Source organism: Chinchilla lanigera, unplaced genomic scaffold (genome assembly GCF_000276665.1).
Source record: "Chinchilla lanigera isolate Chin_1 unplaced genomic scaffold, ChiLan1.0 scaffold00041, whole genome shotgun sequence".
Taxonomy (NCBI): Eukaryota; Metazoa; Chordata; class Mammalia; order Rodentia; family Chinchillidae; genus Chinchilla; species Chinchilla lanigera.
The window spans coordinates 15,322,744-15,345,388 of NW_004955442.1; the positions used below are offsets into that span (position 1 = coordinate 15,322,744).

The following is a 22,645-nucleotide window of genomic DNA, read 5'->3' on the forward strand; positions in this document are numbered from 1 at the left end:
AGCAAGCGATGGCGGGGACACTGAAAAGAAGGGATTCAACAGGTCCGAGGGAGGGGGCGGGGCCTTCTGGAGGCGGAAGCAGCAACCCGCTACCCAAGCCGCGATTGGTCCAAGAGAGGGAGCAGGGCCCTCTGGGAAGTGGGGAGGGGGAAATCCTGGAGCCTCCCTGGGATTGGTCCTCTTCAGGGGCGGGGGGTCAGGCGTATGGAGTGATTGATTGGTCCTTGGGAAGGGGTTGTTGGCGTGGGTACACTGGCTTGGGGATTAGAGGCCTTGGGTCTGTCCTGGCGGCACCATGTCGTTCTGCAGCTTCTTCGGGGGCGAGGTTTTCCAGAACCACTTTGAACCAGGTCGATCGTACGACTCTTGTATTAGAGGGGTGTCACTACCCTCCGGAGTCGGTGGAGCTCGGGGCCCTGGAATGGGGCGAGTGTGTGGCCTTCCGGAGGAGTGAATGTCGGGGAGGGAAAGGTGGTCGTGGAGGAGGTGGTAGTCTGGAGGGCCGGGGGAGTGGAGAGACTCGAGGGGACAGCCCTCGAACCTCACCGTGACTATTCGTGGGGTAACTGGGTCAGGGTCGGGACTTCGGGAGGGCACAGTGGAACATCTGGACCAGGAGCAGTGCCAGGTGTTTCGCCAGATGATCTGGTTTTTAGGATCCGCGGGGTGAGTGGGCAAGTACCGAATATCCTATTCAGATGGAAATGTGCCAGCCCAAATGCCTCCCCATCTGCCCAGGGCCTTCTGGTTGAGTAACCAGGAATGCCACAGGGCCCCGGGGAAGTGAAGTTTGACCTGTACAGGCAGGGTGTGGTGGTTTGGAGCATGGCTAGCTCTCAGCCTGACTCCAAGCTCTGTGAGATCTTGGTGAGTTCTAGCTGGGCTCTCCAAATAATGGACTAATTTGATAAAAACTGGTCCATATAGAAAACTAGGGCATTGGTTTCCCTGGGGCAACATCTGTTGGGACTAGGCTGTGAAACCAGGTGTCTGTGGGACCAGCTGTAATATAGGACCAGGACGGAAAAAGCCCTCCCCTGAGGCCTTTTGACTGTGGGACCCTAGTTGTCCTGAGCTGGAACTCCACTTCTGAGGCAGCTCCCTGCCTCTGTGCTTCGTTGTTTTTTTTTTTTTTTTTTTTTTTTTTTTTTTTTAAAGACAATGTCTTCTTGTGTACTTAAGGCTGGTCTTGAACTCTTGAACTCACTATGTAGCCCAAGGTGGCCTTGAACTTGTGGAGATCCTCCTGCCTCAGCCTCCCGAGTGCTGGGTGCTGGGATCACAAGTTGTGTCACCATACCCAGTTTATGCTTCATTCTGGACTTCCTGGTAAAGGCTGAGCAGTTCACACATTCCAGGAAGGCTGTCCTGGTTGGGGTTGAGAGGTGACTCAGTACTTTTGTATGTTCCTGTGTTTTGTTTTTCAAATAGTTCTGCAAGTCAGTTTTGCAATCTTCCCTGCCCCTTCTTCTCCAAAGTGATCTTTTGGGGACAAGTTGGAAGCTGTCCTCCCATCCTTGTCTCCCTGGGCTCTTTGTTTAGTCGAGACTTGATCTCTGCGATTATTCTCTTCCTGCCTGGAGAGGCCAGTGGAAGAATGTTTGGATCGGGGCTTTGTTGGGTAGCAGGGTTGGATTCTTGAAGAGGGAGGGGTGCCAGGTATTTAACATTGATTGTGGGGACATCTCACTGTGTGTGATCTTATGTAGGGAGTGGATCCTGTGGCCTCATCAGATTGACTGGGTTCTTCCCTGGTCACACTGCTTCTCTTTTCTTTCTTTCTTTCTTCTTTTTCTTCCATCCATCCTTCCTTCCTTCCTTTTTTCTTTCCCTCTTTCCTTCTTTCCTTTCTCTCTTTCTTTCTTTCTAGTCTTGCCATATAGTTCAGGCTAGCCTTGAACTCATATGTAGCCCAGGCTGGCCTAGAACTCATGGTGATCCACCTGCCTCAGCTTCTAGAGTGCTGAGATTATATACAGGTGCCACCATGCCTGGCTTTTAATATTTTTTTTTGTCCTGGCCACATACTTTCTCACTTGGTACCTGTAACATCTAGCCTTAGCTACCTCATCTGTAAAGTGAAAATGCTAATGATTCTTCATCAAAGGGCCACTGAAAGAGTCAGTGAGATGTGTGTGAAGGGTGAGTCCTGGTCCCTGGCACATCCCCTGAGTATAAGCTTGGTGTTGTGTCTCCCTGGGACCAACCTGTGGCCTATGATCAGCAAGTGCGTGGGAAGGGTATGTAGACCACCTTCAGAATGGGGGCAGTGCTGCCCTCATATAGGTTGAGGATTGGGGAATTCACTTGTGACAGTATGGAGCTGATGTTTCTGCTTTTGCCCTTCCCTGCCCCAGGTATCTATGTGTGTGCCAAGTGTGGCTATGAGTTGTTCTCTAGCCGCTCGAAGTACGCACACTCGTCTCCATGGCCAGCATTCACGGATACTATCCACACTGACAGTGTGGCCAAATGTCAGGAGCACAACCGACCTGGAGCCCTGAAGGTGGGTGACAGTGGCTGGGGCTAGGGCTCTTCAGACAGTGCCAGAGAGCTATTCGTCACTTCCTTTTTCTGTTCCCTCTCTGCAGGGAAGGTTTTGAGGCTTCTGGTCTTAGCTCTAGAAGCTGCCACACTCATCTTGGGGATAGCCTGGCATCCTGATGGATAATGGGTAGCAGGACAGTATCCCTCACAGGCTCTTTTTTTTTTTTGTCTTTTTGAGACAGGGTCTCACTATGCAGTTCAGGCTGGCCTTGAGCTCACTTTGTATCCCAGGCTGGCCTTGAACTCGCAACAATCCTCCTGCCTCATCCTCTTGAGTGCTGGGATTACAGGTGTGTGCCATCACACCCAGCATAACCTTTTCTTTGGCAGGGAGGTACCAGTAATAGAACTCAGGACTTTGTGTTTGCCAGGCACGCGCTGTGCCGCTGAGCTAGATCCCCAGCCCCCTCACAGGCTCTAGGTTGAAGATTAACCTCATACAGCAGAAGGCCATCACCCTGGCTGTTTCTTCGGACCAGGCGCTCATGTGGTTATCTTATGATCTTTCCAGGTGTCTTGTGGCAGGTGTGGCAACAGGCTGGGCCATGAGTTCCTGAACGATGGCCCCAAGCAGGGACAATCTCGATTCTGAATATTCAGCAGCACGCTGAAGTTTATCCCTAAAGGTGAGCTTGACTTTTGTGGCTAGGGGACAGCCTGGTGTACACTGAGTTGGTCTGGGGTAGGGAAGAGGATGCTGTTGTGCTCACCTGCTTACCACTGCACAGTATCGGGGGCAGCAGATCATGCTGCCCAGGGCCTGCCCAGCCAAAGTCACTTGAAACAGTGGCTGCGAGGCGAGGACAAGGGAGCAAATGTCCTGCTTCCTCTGCCTGGTTGACCATGTATGCCCCCAGAAAGGGGCATCTGAGGGAGAGTATGGCAAAGGGTTTTCTTTTGTGGTCCTCTTTTTCTTTCCCTGAAACTATAATTAGTGCCTGGGGCAGGCAGAGGCTGAGGACCTGGACCATGCGGCTGTGTGTCCCACTGGCTGCAAACTTGGGCTTGCTTATCAGCCTCTGAGCTTCCTCATCTGCACAGTGGCTGTGGTCTCCTTCACAGTCTCCTTCAGAGGGCCAATGGGGACAGCTGCATGTACTGCAGGGCCCCTGGACATGCCACATAGTAACATCTCAGTAAACCTGCACGGCTATTGGCAGCATTCTTACCAGTTTTTTTCTTTTGCAGTACTGAGGATTGAACCAGTGCCTTTGCTGTGAGCATATCTCTGGCCCTTTTTGTACTTTCACTTCTTTTTTTTTGTTTTTTTTTGGTCTTTTTTGAGACAGGGTCTCAGTATACAGTTCAGCCTGGCCTTGAGCTCTCTTTGTAGCCCAGGCTGGTCTTGAACTCACAACGATCCTCCTGCTTCAGCCCAGGCTGGTCTTGAACTCACAACAATCCTCCTGCTTCAGCCTCCTGAATGCTGGGATTACAGGGGTATGCCACCACGCCCAGCTGTATTTTCAATTTTGAGACAGGGTCTTGCTGAGTCACTGAGTTGCCTAGGCTGGGGTCAAACTTGCAATCTTCCTTCCTCAGCTTTCCAGAGTGTTGGGATTATTGGCGTGCACCACCACACTGGGCTTCCTGGCAGTTGGCGCGGGGGAGCTGTTTGCTGTGTGTGTGCATTCTATCAGCTCAGCCTGCTTTGCCCACTGCTCTCCTGCTCACACAGAGCCTCATGCCTTGTCACAGTCTGCTCACAGACCTGGGGAGACATGGCTACCCTGACTCCTCCTCACACTTGGAAGTGTGAATCCCAGCTCTTTTCTGGCTATTCCCAGGACTGTGGCCAGTCCCCTCAATCTCAGTTTTGCACTCTGTAAAATGGGGCTGTCAGCGGCACATGTCACTGACTGCTGTGAGGTTGGGCGAGTGGTTTGCAGGGCCTGCTACCTGATTAGTCTGCAGTGATGTTTTTTACCTTTTGCCATTGTTTGTGCAGAGAAAGGACTTTGGGTTCTCCAGTAAATCTCAGGAAAACATATAGGAGCTAGGACTCTGGACCTGCTGACTTGCTTGATATCTGAAACATGGTTTAACACTCCCTTGCTTTCTCTCTTCTCTCTCCTTTCTTTCAGACAAGGAAACTTCTGCCTCCCAGGGGCACTAGACGGGCAGCCCACACCCACCCCAGATGGATACGCACTGTGACTACATCTTGGCCTTCACACCTTGACAGTGGAACCCTGGACACATAGACGGCATTCTGAACAAGTCTCCTTGGCAAAGCCCTTATTTGCGATAACCCATAACCTTTTGCCAGGATAGGCCCTGGGTGGGTGCATGCTGCCAGTCGTCTTAGCCTTTGGCCCACAGTCTCCAGAAGGTGAGCTCTGGGCTCAGCTCACCTTTGAATGATGTTGTGCCGCTACCTCTGTTTTTTTCACTGTTTTATTTTTTTGTTGTTGTTTGTTTTTTTTCTAGTACTGGGAATCAAACTCACGACCTCACGCTTGCCAGGCAGGCGCTGTGCCGCTGAGCTAAATCCCCAGCCCCTGTTTTTTTCACTTTGTTACCCTGTCCCTGGATATCTGGACCTCCCCTTGTGGGGCCCTGGTCCTCTCCAAAGCTTATGTCCATCTGGGGACTGCCCTGGCCAGCTACTTCAGCCCTGGTCACTACATGATCTGCTCTGACTAAACCCTTCTAGGCCAGTCAGAGTGGTGATGATCTGTGACCTGTCGGGGAGCAAGCCGATGAGCCACACTCAGAACCATTGTCCTCTAGCACAGGAATCTGGAGATGTTTCACAATCTGCAGATGTAGCTTGCTTCACTCAGGCTGGGGAAGCTGCTGTTGCACCATTATCTGATGAACTCAGCAGGGACTATGAAGTCATTCTCTTTAGTTCACACTTGGCAGAGATGTATCTTCCCAAGATTTGGCCACTGTGCCTTACTGTGTCCGTGTCCAGAAGCTCTTGTCATCTAGGAGGGTGGATGATGTTGAAGCCCTCCCCATCTTGAGTACTTTCTGGAGTAATTAGGTGGAAATCAATAAACAGACAAAAGCTGGGCTTGCTGCCCTTTTTTTTTCCCCTTTACTGTTGGGGGTTGAACCCAGGCATTGCACAAGTCAGGCAAGCATTCTGCCACTGAGCTGCACCCCTAGAACCAGTCCACTACCTTTATTAACATCAGGGATGTGAGGACATGAATGTCAGGACTTTGTGCAGTGTTTTTCATTTGCTTTGCAAATATTTGCTGCCCAGTTCTGGACTTGGTACTGAGGATACAGTTGTAAGTCCTCCAAGGTCTCATGGCCACCCTGGGGACACAGACATAGTAAGTTAATATCAGATGATGATAAGGGCGTTGAACAACTATCAGGGTAATGGCGCGAGAACATGTAGAAGAGGGTGACTAGGGGGCGGTCCTTGGCCTGCAAGTAGTCAGAGAGGAGGGTTCTATGGAGGGAGGGGTCATCTCAGCTCAGCAGTGACAGGTGAGAAAATTGAGGAGGAACTTGCCATGCATGCAGTGGACACAGCACATGCAAAGGCCCTGAGACCTCAGCAAATTTGGCCTGCTCCAGGCCCTGAAGAGTGAGGTACAAAGTGACTCATGAGGAGATGTGCTATACTCTATATAAAAACTATGATTTTTTTCCAATTGATATGGACAGAAGTCTGGATAGTATGCATGAAAATGGATATTGGTATGGGATGGTGGGGGAAGCAACATAAACTTGGCTGAGGCTGAATTTATTGATACAGGACCACTAAGCAGAGATTGTAGATTCAGTGTTTCAGCTCCAGGGTTAGAAAGAGCTCTTAACAGTTCTGTTGGTTGGCTAAAGCATAGACTGACAAGCAGCCTACACAACATGCAGCTGAAATGTCAGATCTGCCTCGGTTTAGTGTAGTGAGTGGGAGTCAGAGGCCTAGGGAGAGTGTAAAGTTAGGGTAGATGTGTCATCCATGACCTGCCTGGTAGCCAGGCTTAGTGGTACATCTCTGTAGTCCCAGCACTCTGGGATGTGGAAGCAGGAAGTTTCCAAATTTGAGCCCAGCCTGGGCAGTTTAGCAACTTAGTGAGATCCTGTTGCTGTCTCAGAGAACAAAAAAACAAAACAAAAACAAAAACATCAAAACCTGCTTGGAAGGGCCCAGAAGACATATCTCAAAACACACTTTGAGGCACGTGAGAAATGTTTATGAGGGGACCCCCGGCATCCTTGAAGAGCTCCATAGTTGCTCTACTTTAGTGGGACCCAGAGCCCTTGGATTGGGAGAACTAAATGCAGTAGGAGTCACTGGAACCTGGATGATGAGCCTAGTGGGAAGCGTGGCCAGTACCCCAGTTGCCCCATGCTCATTTACACATCCATGTTAAGGAGCCAGGGAGGGTGTAGAGTGGGGTGTTTAGATAGGGAGGTCCAGTGGGGGCTGGTAAGCAATGTCCTCAGAGGGTATGGGAGACCACATGAGGCCCAGGGAGCCGGGAAATGGATGGCTGTGGGAAAGGTTCATCTGCCAGGCAGCTGGAAGAGGGGATGGCGTTTCCAGCTTTAAAGTCTCATATGGAATAAATTATCCTCACACCATTTCCTCCTTCTGTTGGGTTACACCGCAGCTTCTCGCCCAGCCTGGAGCCAGCTCCTCCTGGAGAAACAGAAAGTCCTTTGTCAACACTGCCCCTCAATCCCTACTTGTACCCTATTCTTTGCCAGGTGGAGCATCTGGGCACATCCTTGGAGACCAGGGTTGGGTGTTCTGCTAGCCACCAGAGCTGGTGGGTAGGTGGGGTGGGTGCCCTGGAGCTGGGGGAAGAATAGCGAAAGATGAGAGCTCTGTCCAGCTCAGATGGTCGTCAGTGAACGCAGAATGTGAGCTGACAAAGGGTTGGACTTTCAGTCACTTCCTATTTTTCTTTCCCTGGGTACAAGTGGGAGAGAGCCCTGACCTTGATGGGTTGTAGCAGGGGGCTCAGGTCCCAGGGAAGGCAGGCGAGAGGGAATGTCCGGAAGGATTGGCGAAAATCACCGACAAGCTAGACTGGGCCATCGTGTTCACCCCTATACCTAAGAAGCCCACCTCGGGAAAGGAGAACAGGGTGACCGGCAGGCGGCGCAGTAGCTCCGTGCGCCACAGGGGGTCGGGATAAGCTGCGGTTCCACAAGAGGCCGAAAGAGGCACTGGCTATAGCTCTGACAAAGCGGATTGCTGAGCCTAGCTCCACCTTGGGAACTCTGGGTGATCCGAGCAAGTCCGTAACTCGGCACCATCTGCCGACCTACCAGCGTCCAGGTCTCTGGCTGAGGCTTGCTTGCGTCCGTGGGTGCGAGCCCGCTGGGGGCGGGGGGAGACCAACCTGCCGGGCTTCATGAAGGGACCTATGCCAAGGTGGGCAGTGGAGGCCTCATGCCCCTTCCTGAGTCATCCGAGTGGGATAGGCTTGAGGGTGAGGAGAGAAAAAGGCGGTAGGAACAGTTGTTGAGGTGTGGGGCGCGGATGCAAGCAGGACACTCCAGCCCCTGGCCAGCCAACTGGATGGGACTCCGTGTGCCCATGCCCTCTTCTGCTACCAACCTACAGCCCTTCCACTGCCACCTGGCCCGCCCCTTTCCTTTGCCCACCTCTCACAGCCCAGAGGACGCTTTGCTGGCCATCCATCCATCGATCTTTGCAAACAGTAATCAGAGCATGGGTATCGAACTCAGGGCCTTCACACTGAGCTACATCTTCAGCAACCCCAACCCCCAATTTTAGAGACCAGGTTTTCCTGAGTCCCTAAGTTTCCCAGGCTGGGTCTCCCTCAGCTTGGGATCCTCCTGCCTCAGCCTCCCAGTGCAAGGATTATAGGCATGTACCACCACGCCCAGGTGCTCTGGGTTTTAAAGAACCTGGTAGCTGCATTGCAAGAGAGGGTCAGAGACACTAAGATGAGAACTGGCAGGCTGGGTGCCAGGGCCCTGTAGGGTCAGCTGTTGGCCTCCACACTCAGTCCAGGAATGTGGTTCTTTGCTGGATCCTGGAACTCTGGGCAGGGAGTCTCTAGTGTTTGCCTGAGGGGAGACTTGTGTAAGGAAAGGGGGATGGAATCACTCTTTGCGAAGGGGGAGGCGTTAAGTTTGAAGGTTCAGAAGCTCAGGAAGTGCCAGGAGGGATGGGGCCTGTTGACAAGTTTTTAAAATTTATTTTTTACTTTTTTAAGACAAGGTCTTGCTATGCCAGGCTGGCCTTTAATTCATTGTGTAGCCTATACTGGCCTCAACACTGCAGGAATCCTTCTGCCTCAGCCTCCTGAGTGCTGGGATTATAGGTGTATGTATACATGCTCACCATGCTCAGCTGAAAATTTGAAGTCCTTGTGCCATGATGCTCTGCAGTGAGCTTTGGGCTCTGGGTCTTCCTGAGCACTGAGCCAAACCAAACTGGCCACATGCTGGGGTGGAGTGGCCTTCTGTGGGGTCCTGCCCATTGGCCAGGTTGGACTTACTCTTCAGAATGAGCTCACTGGCTCCAGTGCTGGTGTGTGTGGAAATTCAAGCTTGGGGCTTTACACCCTAGTGGAAGGTGATGGGGACCTGGTTGCAGGCTTTTAGACTCTTCCACCTCTGCCCACGCATTTATGGGAACATGTGCTCCTGTGCTGTCTTTGGAGCATGGGGTCCTGATGTTGGTGATATGTTCCTGGCCACTTTCCAGGCCATGAGGTTCCTTGCCAGTGCATGGCTGCACAGACCTTGCCAAAGAGTCCCAGAACCTGATGTGGGGCCCGATGCATGATGCCCATCCCTTGGCATGGTGCTGAAGTGTGTCTGTGCCCCAGACACCTGGGGCTTGCGGCTCTGAAACTGGAGGAGGTGGGGACAGGGTGGAGCAAGAGAAGTCTGTTTCTGTGGGTCCCTCCTCTAGTTCTCCCTTTGGACCTCCCCTCTCTAGAACATAGGCTGTTATCAGCCCTTCTGTCCTCAGAGCCACACTACCAATCTGGAAGAAGGGTCACTACTATCAAACGAGCTGGCCTAGGCCAGTGCACAAGAAGCAATGTGCTGGGCTGGTTATGTGTCCTGGGAACCTGCCTCTCTCTGTCTGTACTGGTTCCTCCAGGAGACCAGGGGAAAGCAGTGTGCGTGTGTGTGTTGGGGGACAGAGTGGGGACCAGGCCACGCCTCTGCAGAGAAGGTCTGGCTCCTTCTGGTAGCCCTGTGGGTCTGTGAGTGGGCGTGGCTGCTGAGAAGGGGAAGATCTCATTCCTGCCTACTCCTGTGTGTGAGAACTATTTCTCGTCTCCCTCTGACAAGAATCTGCCAGGAATTCATTCTTTCTTTTTCTTTCTTTCTTTCTTTCTTTCTTTCTTTCTTTCTTTCTTTCTTTCTTTCTTTCTTTCTTCTTTCTTTCTTTCGTCTTTTTTTGAGACAGGGTCTCGCTATGCAGTTCAAGCTGGCCTTGAGCTCACTTTTTAGCCCAGGGTGGTCTTGAACTCACAACGATCCTCCTGCTTCAGCCTCCTCAGTGCTGGGATTACAGGCGTGCATCACCATGCCCAGCCCTGCTAGGGATTCTTGTCTGCCTTGGCAATCTCTGGCCAGCCTCATGACCCTTCTTTTCTTTGCCAGTGTCCCTGAGTCACCAGGAGGAAGAGAGGCTAGGGAAGGCTTTCCCCTCTAGCCTTGTCCCCAAGGAAAGCAGGTTCCCCAGGGCGAGCGCAGCTCTGGGGGCACATGTTCTTATGCTGTCTTCACTGTCACATGTCCTCTGCCTCCTTGTCCCCAGGAGCCAGGCACTTGGGGAGGTAGGGGCTGGTATTACCTTTGTTTAATAAAGTAGGAGAGGGAGGGCCAGAAGGCTGCAGAGGTCATCTACTGGAAGGGGACTGAGATGGCCCCTAGAGCCCTAGCTGTTTGCATTGTCCTCTCCCCAATGATAGCTCCTGTCCCTCTTCACTCCTGAGGGCTGTAGGCTCTGGGAGTGAGTGCAATGGAGGTAGGCCTCTCTTGGGGCCCCTCTCTGGTAGGGAACCACATCCTTTATGTGCTCGGGCAAATCTGGCATCCAAAGTGGAAAAACCCCACATAAATCAAGGACAGCTGGGCCAGCCCTCCAGCCACAGCACCCCCATCTGGTTCTGCAGACGTGCAGGGCTGGGTCTGGGGGGTAAAGAAGGGTGTGGCTCCGAGGGAGGGAGTTCCTGGAGCTCCTGCGTGTGTGATCTCCCCTCCGTTACTGTCCCCCGAGGAGGGAGGATCTGCACAGTATTGGTAATCACTTTCTGGAGTGGGGCTGCTGCTGTGGGGGCCTTGGTTGGGGGGCCCGCCCTGGGGTGGGGACAGACTGGGACAGAGGCAGAGTGGTGTACCCAGACTCAGACGTACCACTCAGACATTCACAAGCGCTCACAATGCTTAGGTGTGAAGCCACTGCCGGGGTCGAGGCTAAGCCCGTTCCTACCCTTGTCCAGCCCCGCGGGGAGGTGGAGACAGACAGGAATCAAAGTCACCTTTGAACCGGGCACAGTGGCACAGGCCTGTAATCCCAGCACTCTGGGAAGCTGAGGCAGAGAAACACAAGTTTGAGCCCAGCCTGGGCAACTTAGTAACACCCTGTCTCAAAAAAAGAAAAGAAAAAAAGGGCTGGGATGTAGCCCAGTGTAAAGGCCAGTACTATAAGAAAAAAAAAAAAAAATCACCAACAAAGAAATGATTATAGTTGTGAAGGGAGCACAGGCATAGTGCAAATCTGTGAGGCCAGCCTGGTCCTCCCTCCCACCATCACCTTGCTCTCCAGAAGGCCCTCCCCAAACTTCCCCCGTCCCTCTCTGGCCTGGCAGCCTGAGCAGCTCAACCTCTCTCCTCTCCCAAGTCTTCCCTCCTCCCTACCCAACTCCCCTAATACTGGATATCTTGGTGTCTGGGGGCCAGGTCAAGAGAGATGGATAGATCCACCTTTTTTGTTTGTTTGTTGTTTGTTTTTTCTTTTTGAGACAGGGTCTCGCTATGCAGTTCATGCTGGCCTTGAGCTGACTTTTAGCCCAGGCTGGTTTTGAACTTGCAGTAACCCTTCTGCCTCAGCCTCTTGAGTGCTGGGATTACAGGTGTGTACTACCATGCCCAGCCTTAAATTCACCCTTTGCCTGGCAGCCTTGCTCCAACTGGGGGTCTAGATGAGCTCCGAGAGGGGCCCTGTGTCTTTTTTTTTTTTTTTTTTTGTACTGGGAAGCGAACTCAGGACCATGCACTTGCTAGGCTGGTGCTTGTGCCCCTAAGCTATATCCCCAGCCTAGGGGCCCTGTATCTTTAAGGGTGTTTAAGGGAGATTGCTGGGTAGAAGAAACCTGCTGATTTCCATTTTGGGGCAGTGGAGATACAACCAGAGAACAGACACAAGTGACCCTCCAAAGGCTGTGTTCCTTAGAAAGGGAAGTGCACTGAGCTTAGGTCACAGAGGAAGGAACCACTAGTGTGTGGGGGCTGGCCCTGACAGCAAGGCAAGGCAAGAGCAGAGTGGGGGAGCTACTCAGATGTCCTGGGGTGGAGGGAGGAAAGTAACCATGTGTGTGAGGAACATGGAATAAATGGGATAAATAAATAAATTTTGAAATGACCAAATTTCACCTTCAAAGAGATGCTTTAAATTAAACACAGTCTTAGTAAGACCCTGGAATTCCATTCTGAGGCATATACCTAAGAGGAATGAAACAAGTCCACACAAAACCTTGCACATTATAGGTGTGTGGCACACACCTATAATCCCAGCACTTGGAGGCTGAGGCAGAAAGATTCCACATTTGAGTCCACCTTGGGCAATTTAGGAAGTTGGATTTTGGCCGGAACTATATAGCAAGACCCTGGCTCAAAACACCACAAACAAAAAACCAACCTCCCCCAGCCAAAAACACAACATTGTATGTGAACATTCACAGCGGTATTATTCATTATAACTGAAAAGTGGGATTGACCCAAATGGTCTTCAATGGAGAAATAGATAAACAAAGTGTAGTCCGTCATACCAAGGAACAGCACTGAGCCACAGCAAGGAGCAAAGCCCTGACATCTGCTGCAACACAGAAGAACCTGGAAAACACTGCTTCAGTGACAGAAGCCAGTCACAAAAGGATAGCCACTGTATGACCCCATTTCTGTGAAATGTCCAGAACAGGCAAATCCATAGGGCAGAAAGCACATTGATAATTGCCAAGGCCTTTGAGGGGAGGGAGAATAGGGAGCGACTGCTGGTGGGTGTCTGGTTTGCTTTAGGGGTGATGGGGAAATAGTTTCAAGCCGATAATCTTTGGTAGTGTTAGAATTGCTTCAGGCTCAGGTGGGGTCCTGCCCCTCATCCTCACTTTGGGCTTGTACAGTTGATGTTCTAAAAGTGGCTGTAGCTGTTATTGTACAATGTTGTGAATATACCAAGAACCAGAGTTCTAAATTGCGTGGCGTGTGGATTGCACTTCAATAAAGCTGTTATCAAAAAGGCTCTTCAGTCAGGATTGAATGCTCCCTTCTACAAAGAAAGAACTGGGCTTAGAGTTGGCCAGAGACTGAGGCCACATGGCTAGAGGAAGATGGGCTGGGGCCATCCTCAGGCTGGACTCTATGCTCCTATCCCCTTGGGATGAGTGCAAGGTGACCTCTCCTGCAGCAAAGATTTTATCTTAACATTTCCTCTGCCTGGAATGCTCTTCTCCCTCTCCTCACTTGGCTAGCACCTCCAGAAAACCTCCACTGACCTCTTCCTCTCTCATATCTTTCCTCTAACCTGCATTTATTGAGTGTCTACTGGGTGCCAGGATCTGGGTTAGGTGCTGGAGATTCCTTGGTGACACAGACTCCAGGTTGTCATCCTGGGCATTCCCAGATTTGCACCCACCCTCACCAGAGAGCCAGACAGAGGTGGGAAGGAGATCAATTTCCTAACTTTGCAGGTTGACTCCCATCTGGACCTCCATCCCTCTATCTCTGATCAATGCCTCCTAGACAGTCCTTGGCCCTCAGCGGCTGAGGGACTGAGGCACAGGTATACAGCAGGGTGAAGGGCAGAACCAAGGCCAGGCAGTGGAAAGACTAGTCAGCTCAGGGGCAGAGGTGGAGGGTCACCAGGGAATGAATGCAGGAATTTGGAGTCCTGAGCCGTGGCTGCTCAGGCTGTACAGGGTGGGCCTTCCCCAGCAGGGCTTTGAGGAGAACTAGCCCATCTGGAACAATCCCATGTTAAGCTAGACCCAAAGAAGAACTTCCTGGGACCCTGCACGTGCCAGCATGCTCATCAGACAGTGCTGTGCCAACAACCCGCCCACATGGGTGCTGGCCGAGGCATGCCCTGGCAAGCAGGTGCAGTTCTGGTGTTTAGGATTTGGGGGCCCGTTCAGTGGTCTTCACTTCATCGGTCCTGTGTGGCCCCCTCCTGCCAGGGATACCTCTAGTGGGAGCTCTGGAAATGTCTGGGCCATGGAGGCCCTTTGTTCCTCAGTGGTCACTGGGCCTGCTGGGATTTGTCCAGAGGCCATTAGTTCCAAGATGGCTCATTAATGAGCAGAACCCAGGACAGAAAGAGGCTGGGCATCTGCGGAGGGCTGCTACTAAGCCTGTCGCCATGAACGTCGAGGCAGAGGCAGACAGCGGCCCAAGCACAAACCCCAGGGATGGACAAACAGCTCATCCTCTCTGAACTTCGCCCCTCTCCTCCACTTTCTTTGCTGGCTGTACAGGGCTGGGGGGGTGTCAAATCAGGGGGTGGGAAGCCCCTGTGGCATCAGGTGTCCAGCAGATGCCATAGCTGTGAGAGATCCCACAGTCGCTGCCCTGACAGCACCTGGGCACACACCTTTCTGAATCCTTCACAACTCCAGGGGGAGCCTCTTTGCCATCTTCCCACAGAGCTTACTGCATTCCAAGAGATCGCCAGGTAACCTAGCCTGGGCATGTGAGGTGTGGAACGGGTCAGGAGGTGAATCTGACTTTGGTCCCCTGGCGCCGGGGAGGGCGGCTCTGGGCCCCGAGCCAGGCCGGTCTGCTGAACTCTAAAGCGCTACCCAGACATCCACTAGCTCTCTCCCAGAGGCAGGGCCCTGACCCTGCAGGATGGCTAGGCTGACTGTCCGCTGGGAGTCCAAGGCGCGTATCGAAGTCGCCCGACAGGGAGCACTCTGCGTACTAGGCTGCCGGCCTGGCCTCATTCTCCTGGGTCTGCGAGCTTTTCTGGCCCACCTGGCTCAGCGCTGAGGCTCCCCACGAGAGAGCGCAGGCTCGGCAGGCGCCCCTGTCCCGAAGGCGTGTGTGTGGGTGAGCCTTCTACAGCAAGTTGTGGGTAGGCGCGCAGCCCTCCCACCACCTCGAGTCCTTGCTCGCCTCCGCGTCTCCAGAGCGGGAGTGAAGACGCGCCGCCGAGAGAACCGCAGCCCAGGGTCTTGCAGCTGGAGCGCCAGCTGTCCGCGGGTGCCCGCGAATCCGTATTGGGCCGGGACGCCCCTCCCCCGCTTCGGGCCCGCCCCGCCCCCGCCCGCTGCCTAGGCGCCCGGCGGAGGGCGCGGAGCAGAAGCCCGGCGTCCGCGGGTTGAGTGGGGCGCCCGCAGGGATGTGCGCCCTTGTGCGGCCCTCGTCCCCGGGCCCGGGCGCGGTGCGACTCCATGGCAGATAGCGGAGGCCTGGGCACCGGGGCCGGACCCGGGGCAGCACTCGGGGCGCTCCGCGCGCCCCTGGCGCTCCTGGTGCTGGGACTTGGCGCCTACTGCCTCTCCGCCCTTCCGGGACGCTGCCCGCCGGTCGCCCGCGTCCCCACTTCGCCCCCGGCTCCGGCCCAGCTGCCCGGTGCGCACCGCCTGACCTTGGCCAGCGGCCCCGGCCGCCGGCGCTTCCCGCAGGCACTCATCGTGGGAGTGAAGAAGGGCGGCACGCGAGCGCTGCTGGAGTTCCTGCGGCTGCACCCCGACGTCCGCGCGCTTGGCTCGGAGCCCCACTTCTTCGACAGGTGTTATGAGCGCGGCCTCTCCTGGTACAGGTGAGCGCTCTGCCGCCCGTGTGCCCCTTTTCGGCTTCCGCGCGAACTCAAGTGGTGGGATCTAGCGGGGAGGGAGTCCCGAGCTCTGGAACTGAGGCCAGACTGTGCAGGGCGTTAGGCGGGATCTCAGACACTGGGCCCCCAAAGCAAAGGTGGTACTGGCCGGGGGCCCCAGGAACTTTGGGAACTCCAGGAAAAGCCTGTTTTGGTCTACTGAGGAACTTGGCAAGATTGAGAGGAAGTTGTGATTCCAGCCGGGAATAGTTTCTTTCTTTCTTTCTTTCTTTCTTTCTTTCTTTCTTTCTTTCTTTCTTTCTTTCTTTCTTTCTTTCTTTCTTTCTTTCTTTCTTTTTGGTCTTTTTGACACAGGGTGGCCTTGAGTTCACTTTGTAGCCCAGGCTGGCCTCGAACTCGCAACGATCGTCCTGCCTCAGCCTCCCAAGTGCTGGGATCACAGGCGTGTGCCACCACGCCCAGCTAAGCCGGGAAATAGTTTCAAGCCGATGATATATATTATTTGGTAGTGTTGGAATTGCTTCAGGCTCAGGTGGGTCCTGCCCCTCATCCTCACTTTGGACTTGTATGGTTGATCATCTGACTTGTGCCTAGTTACATTAGGGAGGAGCATCCGGGTTTCCTGCAGGCTCCTAGAAAAGTGTCCTCTCACCCCATAACCCCCGCCTTCCTCCTGGGACGCCTGTTTGAATGCTGGAGTCTGAGAAAATCTGGTCTGAGCTTAGAAAGGAGCTCTGGCCGTCATTGCGTGCCCAGGCTTGGGAATAAGATCTAGCCACTTGCACAGGCTCTGTGGCCGCCCTGTGCCCCACCCAGGAGGGACCAGGGGTGTGGCAGTAATGTGAGGAGCACCCTGCCCCAGCCAAGCAGCCTGCGCTGATGGATAGTCAAATACCAGCCCCTCTCTGCTGAGCTGGTCACTGAGGCTGAGCCAGGCCCTGCCCCCTGCCGCTAAGTTGGGATTGCAGGTGTGCACCACCTTACCTGGCTAAGATCCAGGCCCTTGACCCCCTTCCCACCAACGCATCAGTTTCTCTGATCCACCCTCCCCTAATTGTTAACTTTGCCTTTTGGTTAAGAAGACTGGGGGCTCAGCCGAGCGTGGTGGCACACACGTGTAATCCCAGCATTTGGGAGGCTGAGGCAGGAGGAGTTTGAGACCAGCGTGGGCTACAAAGTGAGCTCAAGGCCACCCTGAACTGCATAGCTAGACCCTGTCTCAAAAAGACAACAACAACAACAAAAAAAAAAAAAAAAAAAGGAGACTGGGGGCTCTGAAGGGAGAATGGGGGAATCTGGCTCCTGAACTCTGAAGGGTTAGCACTGCGTGAATGCTAGAGAAACGGCATGGTGGGGAAAATTGAGTCTGTCGTGGGGCATCCTTCCAGCTCAGGCTCCTAGAAGAGACCACTGGCCACTCTGAGTGGAGAGGGGGAGGCACCAAAGGAGGGAGAGAAGAGAGAGTCAAGGAGAAATGCTTTATGGAGTACAAACTTCAGAGCTTGTGCACATGATCTGTGCTCTGTAGGAGCAGCTGAGGGGAAAGGGGATGAGTTTAGTGCTGAAAGTTTCTCAAGGTACCAGGATTCTGAGGCTCTCGAGGGCCACTCTGGGCCCTTGCTTCTCTGGGAAAGGCTCTAGGGTGGGTGAGGGGCCCAAGAGGCCCATACTGGGGCAGATCCTCAGCCCTGGGGAGGGAATCTTAGAGACACTGACATGCCCAGGACAGGAGTGGAGGGTGTTCCAGACAGTGCAACCCTGCTGAGAGGACACTGTTCCACAACCCAGTGGGTTGTGACCCGCCTCGTTCCAGGGAGTGACCTTGATCCTGACCATCTTCTGCCCTCTGTAGGTAGGTTCTATGTTACCCTTAGCTCAATCTTCCCCCCTCCCCAACCTGCTAGTTTATCTCTCAGGCTCTTGAAGGTACGTCATCTTGGGCACTGTGGCCCCAAGTACCCTCCAATTCAATATGTGTTCACCTATTCACTCATCATGGAGCACTCACTATTTGCTGGGTACTAGGGTCAAACAAAACCCCAGTGTCTTGATCTGGAAGGATTGCTCCATCTTGGGTCAGGTGGGGACTCAGCTTTGACCATAATATTCTAGAAAAGCAAGAAGAAGCCAGATGTGGTGGCACATGCCTGTAATCCCAGCACTTGGGAGGATGAGGCAGGAGGAAAGCTGTGAGTTCAAGGCCAACCTGAATCACATTAACATCTTTGTGGTTTTTTTTTTTTTTTTTTTTTGTTGTTGTTGGTGTTGATACTGGGAATCGAACTCAGGACCTTGCACTCTCCTGGCAGATGCTGTGCCGCTGAGCTGTATCCCTGGTCCCTGAACCACATAGTGAGACCCTGACTGCAATAAATAAATAAATAAAATAAAGGAAGAGGAGATGAGGAGGTGTGGGTATGGAAACCCCCTTAGTTCCTCAACACTAGAAACTAAGAGCAGTGAGTGTAGGGAGCAGGTTTGTACATACAGGGGGCTGTATGTGCTTCTGTGTCCTTCCTCCCCCAGTCTCCCCACAGCACTTTCTAGTACTGGAATAGAAACAATAACTGGTTTTCCCCAGGTTTTAGGCCTTGCTGGACCGGGCCCAGGCAGGGTATAGGACATGGAGGTGAAGGTCCTGAGAAGAGGGAGCGAGAGCGGCCCAGGGCTGGATGGAAGCCGCAGGGAAATGCAGACCAGATGAGGTGGCTCAGCGGGGAGGGTCCTTGGAACAACTTGTCAGATGTTTGCTGTGTGGGGTCAGAGTTCCGTTCTGCTTATCCTCTCCCTGGTCTCTGCCACCCCCAAAAGTGCCTGTCGTCACTCTCCAAGCTCAGCTGGGACAGGCTCCTGAAGTCTGAGGAGGGTAAGTAATTGATCCCAAAGATCTCAGAGCAGGCTTATGGTAACTGTGAGCCCAGGAAGTCCTGAGCCCCCTGTGTATTCCATCCTTTTCTTCAGCAGCGTGTCGGGAAAGGCCTTCTCCTTTGGAGCTGCTCTGTTTTTCTGACTTCTTAGAGAGAAAGACTGGGGTTAGGGGTAACATCAGGGCTCCCAGAAAAGGATGGTGTTGGGTACATTCAGAATCAGGCTTTCAGTGAGGGAGGGAAAGAGAGTGGGGGTCAGGACAAGTCTAACATTGGAGGGGAGGTGTCTGGGAGCCCTGGGACTCCTTTCTCCCGGGAAGATGAAGGAAGGAGTGATGCGTTCTGCTGAGGCCTGGTGTACACCTCTTCCAACACCAGCATCAGCTTCTCTAGGTCTCAGCGGCAAGGTCCAGTGCGGGGAGACTCTTCTTCTTTTATGACTTCCCTCAGGGAAAGGGAGGCCTCCTGAGCTGGCTAGCCCTGCCAACTACAGCCCTGGCCCATAGATCTTGACCGTCTAGGGTCTCTTTGAACTTTCCCCAAGGACAGCTGAGTGTTGTCCCCACTGGATCCCCTGTGCTTGAGGTAGGGAATGGAGGACAGAGGTCCTGGGAGCAGAAGCCACCCAGATAGCCCCTGCCAGCAGGACTGGAAAGAAGGCTAAGTAAGAGTCAGTGGCCACCTTCAGTTCCTTTTGTCTTCTCTGAGCCTCAATGTGCCTGCCTATCAAATGGGACAGTGGGTGGGGTGGAGATTGGTTCTGGCTCATTAGGTCACCAAGATGGAGGAAGCCGACTTAAGCTCTGTGACTTCTGAAGATCAGCTCTGCCCTGGGCCTTGATCTGTAAGGTGGGGAGATTCCATTCCCTGCCACCTACCCCATCTTGCTTTGACCAGAGGTGGTGCTGGGAATTCTGGCATTCTCAGCTTTCTCTCTTGCCTGATGGGACACATGCATACATCTACCTGTCTCACCACCAGCAACCCCCAATCTGATTGTGCCAGCATGGGGGACTGTGCACCTGTGTCTGGCCTGAATTTCCTTGGGGAATCTGAGCAGGGAGAGTGGATCAGTTAGGCTGGCTGAGACCTGGACTTGTCACCTCCTGGCTGGGTCAGTCCCGGGCCTGTCAGTGGGGTCAGGGAGTACCTTCCTCAGATGATGGGAGCAAGGCTGGGCAGGACTGGGCATGGCTGGGCATGGCTGAGCAGAGACATCTCCTCCCTAGCACAGGCCACACAGTCTCTGCCTCTGTTGACCTAGTTCCCAGCGGTCCCTTGGATCTGTTTGCTCAGCTGCCTCACCATGCCCGACCTCACCCTGTACTACCTGGTTGGCAGGTACTGCCTCAAGACATCATGAGTTGTGCCTGGGCCTGTCCTGCTGGGCACTCTGGATGGGCTTCCCCCGGTTTGGGGCACTCAGGGGGCTGTGGTCAGCCAGCTCCTTCTAGACCTTGGATTGGGCTGGGACCTTCCTCCCCCATGTTAGAATGAGGGTAGTTTTAGAATTGCCGTGTCCTCAGCCTGGCCTTGGAAGCATAGGGCCTTGGGATAGGTCCCCAGGAGGATCATAGCTATACCACTAATTTTCTCAAATGTGCTGGGCAACGAGGGTGGCTCTTAGCAGTCTGAGTTGGGCCCAGGTGGATGAGAATTAGCAGGGCTGTAATTGAAGGTGGGGAAAGAGATGTAATTAAATTAAAGGGAGGGAAGGAAAGAGGGAGAATCTTACTCTTTGTTGGCAACATTTGTCAATAACAATAATTGATGCCCTAGTTCAGGGGATGCTGTCGGTCTCTGAGTGAAAAGGGTGACCTAGAGTGATCTATAGTGCAGAGGCCTGCCAGGTGACAAGTCCAAGCTGACTGGTCTTCGGATATTTGGTCTGGGGAGAGACAGCAAGGTCAAAGTTGAGGGCACAGCAGCTCCAGGAAGGGTAGGCCTGGTAGTCAGAGGTTGCTGGGACTCAAAGGAGCAGGCCCTTGGGGAAAGGGGTCACAGGGCTTGTACAGAGAACACAAGTGGCTGGTGAAAAGTTCCCTGGTTACCTCTGTCCCCAGCGACTGTCACCCCATTTTTCCATGGGTAGCATAAATGGGGCCAACCTCGTAGGCCGGCCTGTGCTGCGCTGGCACCTCCTGGCTCATATCTCAGGCTGCCTGTCTCCTAGGATGTTCATCCCAGCACTTAGGAAGAAGAACCTGAGCGGGAGGACAGCTGGCCCACTTTAGGGGTCTGGGGCTTTCCTGGAGGAGGAGGGTCTAGTACCAGGTCTAGTGTGACAGGGGTCACTCCATAGAAGTGCTTACTCAAGAACAGCAGCCTGCTGGGGATATAGCTCAGCGACACAAGCGCCTGCCTGGCAAGCATGAGGTCCTGAGTTCAATTCCCGGTACAAAAAAAAAAAAAAAAAAGAATGGTAGCCACTCAGTCTACTCCTCCCATTGCCCCCAGGAGCCTGATGCCACGTACCCTGGATGGGCAGATCACCATGGAGAAGACACCCAGCTACTTTGTGACGCAGGAAGCTCCTCGTCGAATTCATAGCATGTCCCCAGACACGAAGCTGATTGTTGTGGTACGGAACCCGGTGACCCGGGCCATCTCTGACTATGCCCAGACACTTTCCAAGACCCCAGGACTGCCCAGCTTCCGTGCCCTGGCCTTCCGCCATGGTCAGGGCCCTGTGAACACAGCCTGGAGTGCTGTGCGTATCGGTCTGTATGCCCAGCACCTGGACAACTGGCTGCGCTACTTCCCTCTGTCCCACTTCCTGTTTGTTAGTGGTGAGCGGCTGGTCAGTGACCCAGCTGGAGAGGTTGGCCGGGTACAGGACTTCCTGGGCCTCAAACGGGTTGTCACGGACAAGCACTTCTACTTCAATGCCACCAAGGGCTTCCCCTGCCTCAAGAAGGCCCAGGGAAGCAGCCGTCCCCGCTGCTTGGGCAAATCCAAAGGCAGGCGCCACCCCCGCGTGCCCCAGGCGGTGGTCCAGCGCCTGCAGGACTTTTACAGGCCTTTCAATCGCAAGTTCTACCAGATGACTGGCCAGGACTTTGGCTGGGACTAAACAAGGCCCAGCTAGCCCTGCCCTGGATGCTTGGAACCTTAATTTATGTCTGCCCACTGGCCAGAGAAGCTTCCCCACGCATGCTCTGGAGAAAAAATATTTAAGAAATAAAGTCTGGGGGCTGGGGATTTAGCTCAGCGGCAAGGCGCCTGCCTGGCAAGTGCAAGTCATGAGTTCGATTTTCCGGTACTGGGAAACAAACAAACAAACAAACCCCAAAGAAATAAAGCTGGATCCACATTCTTCCACTTGACCTTGAGATTTGGGTGGAAGTGATACTGTACCAATTAACTCTGTGCCAAACCCATTCCTGACATGTCCTCAGAGGTGGGCCCTGCACTTGGTCACATGGCACAGATGAGCATGAGAGACTCAGAGAGACTTAGGGCCTGTCTCGTGACACACAGCCTAGTTCTGGTGACTCTGGGGTCTGTCCTCCACCTCTTCTCAGCCCTGGGAGGTTGGGCAGGGTGGTCGCCTATCCAGGACAGGTAAAAAGGGCCAGAGGTTGCTCCTGAGTGGTGCAGCAGGATTAAAGTCGGGTCTGGCCAGTTGTGTATGCTGCACCTAGAACCTCAGTGGATCCCGTGTACTGGTGCCTAGTGGGTGCTGTTTCCTACAGGCCTTGTAGAACAGTGCTTGGCAGGTGACTTGGTGTGTGTGGGATAGTGCTTCCAACAGCCTGCAAGCTATTCTGAGCAGCCTAGCCCTCTCTGCCAGGGCAAGCTCACTCCCAATATCCACCTACACATGACCTCACTCCTGGGCCGAGCCCACCAAGCAACACACCCCTTCCTCCTGGCCCTCACTGTCTCAGCCGGGTCTGCTGCCTTTTTCTTGTATCCTTTCCCAGGGCAGGGTGGGAAAGATCCCATCTGCATCCCAGCTGCCCATTCTTAATGAAATCAGGCCATACTTGGGCAGGTTGGGGAGCCCATCTACCCCTCTCCTCTAAACATGAGGGCCCCACCAGTAATAGTTCTCACCTGCTTCTGGCCACTGCTGTCTACCAGGTGCCCACCAGCTTCCCTGACAATGACCTCTGAGGCTGGTTGGGCCCAGGCCCTGTACATCTGCCCTGTCTCAGGCCTGCTATAGGGCCTGGCCATAGTCTCTGTATGTACCCTGGGCAGCTCCTTGGATTTCATAACCTGACTTTGCCCCTGATGTGGCCCTTTTACCTGTGAGCTGATT

General features: G+C 53.6%; 2 protein-coding genes and 1 long non-coding RNA gene across 3 annotated transcripts; 2 read left to right on the forward strand and 1 right to left on the reverse strand.

Annotated features, from left to right (window-relative positions):
• Positions 1–217: 217 nt before the first annotated feature.
• Positions 218–5,568, forward strand: Msrb1 (methionine sulfoxide reductase B1). The gene is made up of 4 exons (XM_005391497.2): positions 218–350; positions 2,358–2,506; positions 3,059–3,173; positions 4,632–5,568. Exons 1-4 carry the CDS (start codon positions 296–298, stop codon positions 4,661–4,663), a joined length of 351 nt encoding a protein of 116 aa, XP_005391554.2. The 5' UTR covers positions 218–295; the 3' UTR covers positions 4,664–5,568.
• Positions 5,569–5,651: 83 nt separating this feature from the next.
• On the reverse strand, positions 5,652–15,412 carry LOC102016755. The gene is made up of 3 exons (XR_262152.1): positions 15,323–15,412; positions 7,792–7,948; positions 5,652–7,156 (listed from the first exon to the last, which is right to left on the reverse strand). It is a non-coding gene; the product is annotated as an uncharacterized LOC102016755 (long non-coding RNA).
• Positions 14,363–21,710, forward strand: Hs3st6 (heparan sulfate (glucosamine) 3-O-sulfotransferase 6). The gene is made up of 2 exons (XM_005391503.2): positions 14,363–15,496; positions 20,836–21,710. Exons 1-2 carry the CDS (start codon positions 15,126–15,128, stop codon positions 21,449–21,451), a joined length of 987 nt encoding a protein of 328 aa, XP_005391560.1. The 5' UTR covers positions 14,363–15,125; the 3' UTR covers positions 21,452–21,710.
• Positions 21,711–22,645: the final 935 nt, after the last annotated feature.

What these genes read in the sequence shown, in the direction of transcription:
- Hs3st6 (XM_005391503.2), top strand. Translation starts at nt 15,126, where the DNA reads ATGGCAGATAGCGGAGGCCTGGGCACCGGGGCCGGACCCGGGGCAGCA. An exon ending in CGCGGCCTCTCCTGGTACAG is followed by an intron (nt 15,497 to 20,835) that starts GTGAGCGCTCTG and finishes CATTGCCCCCAG; the next exon opens with GAGCCTGATGCCACGTACCC.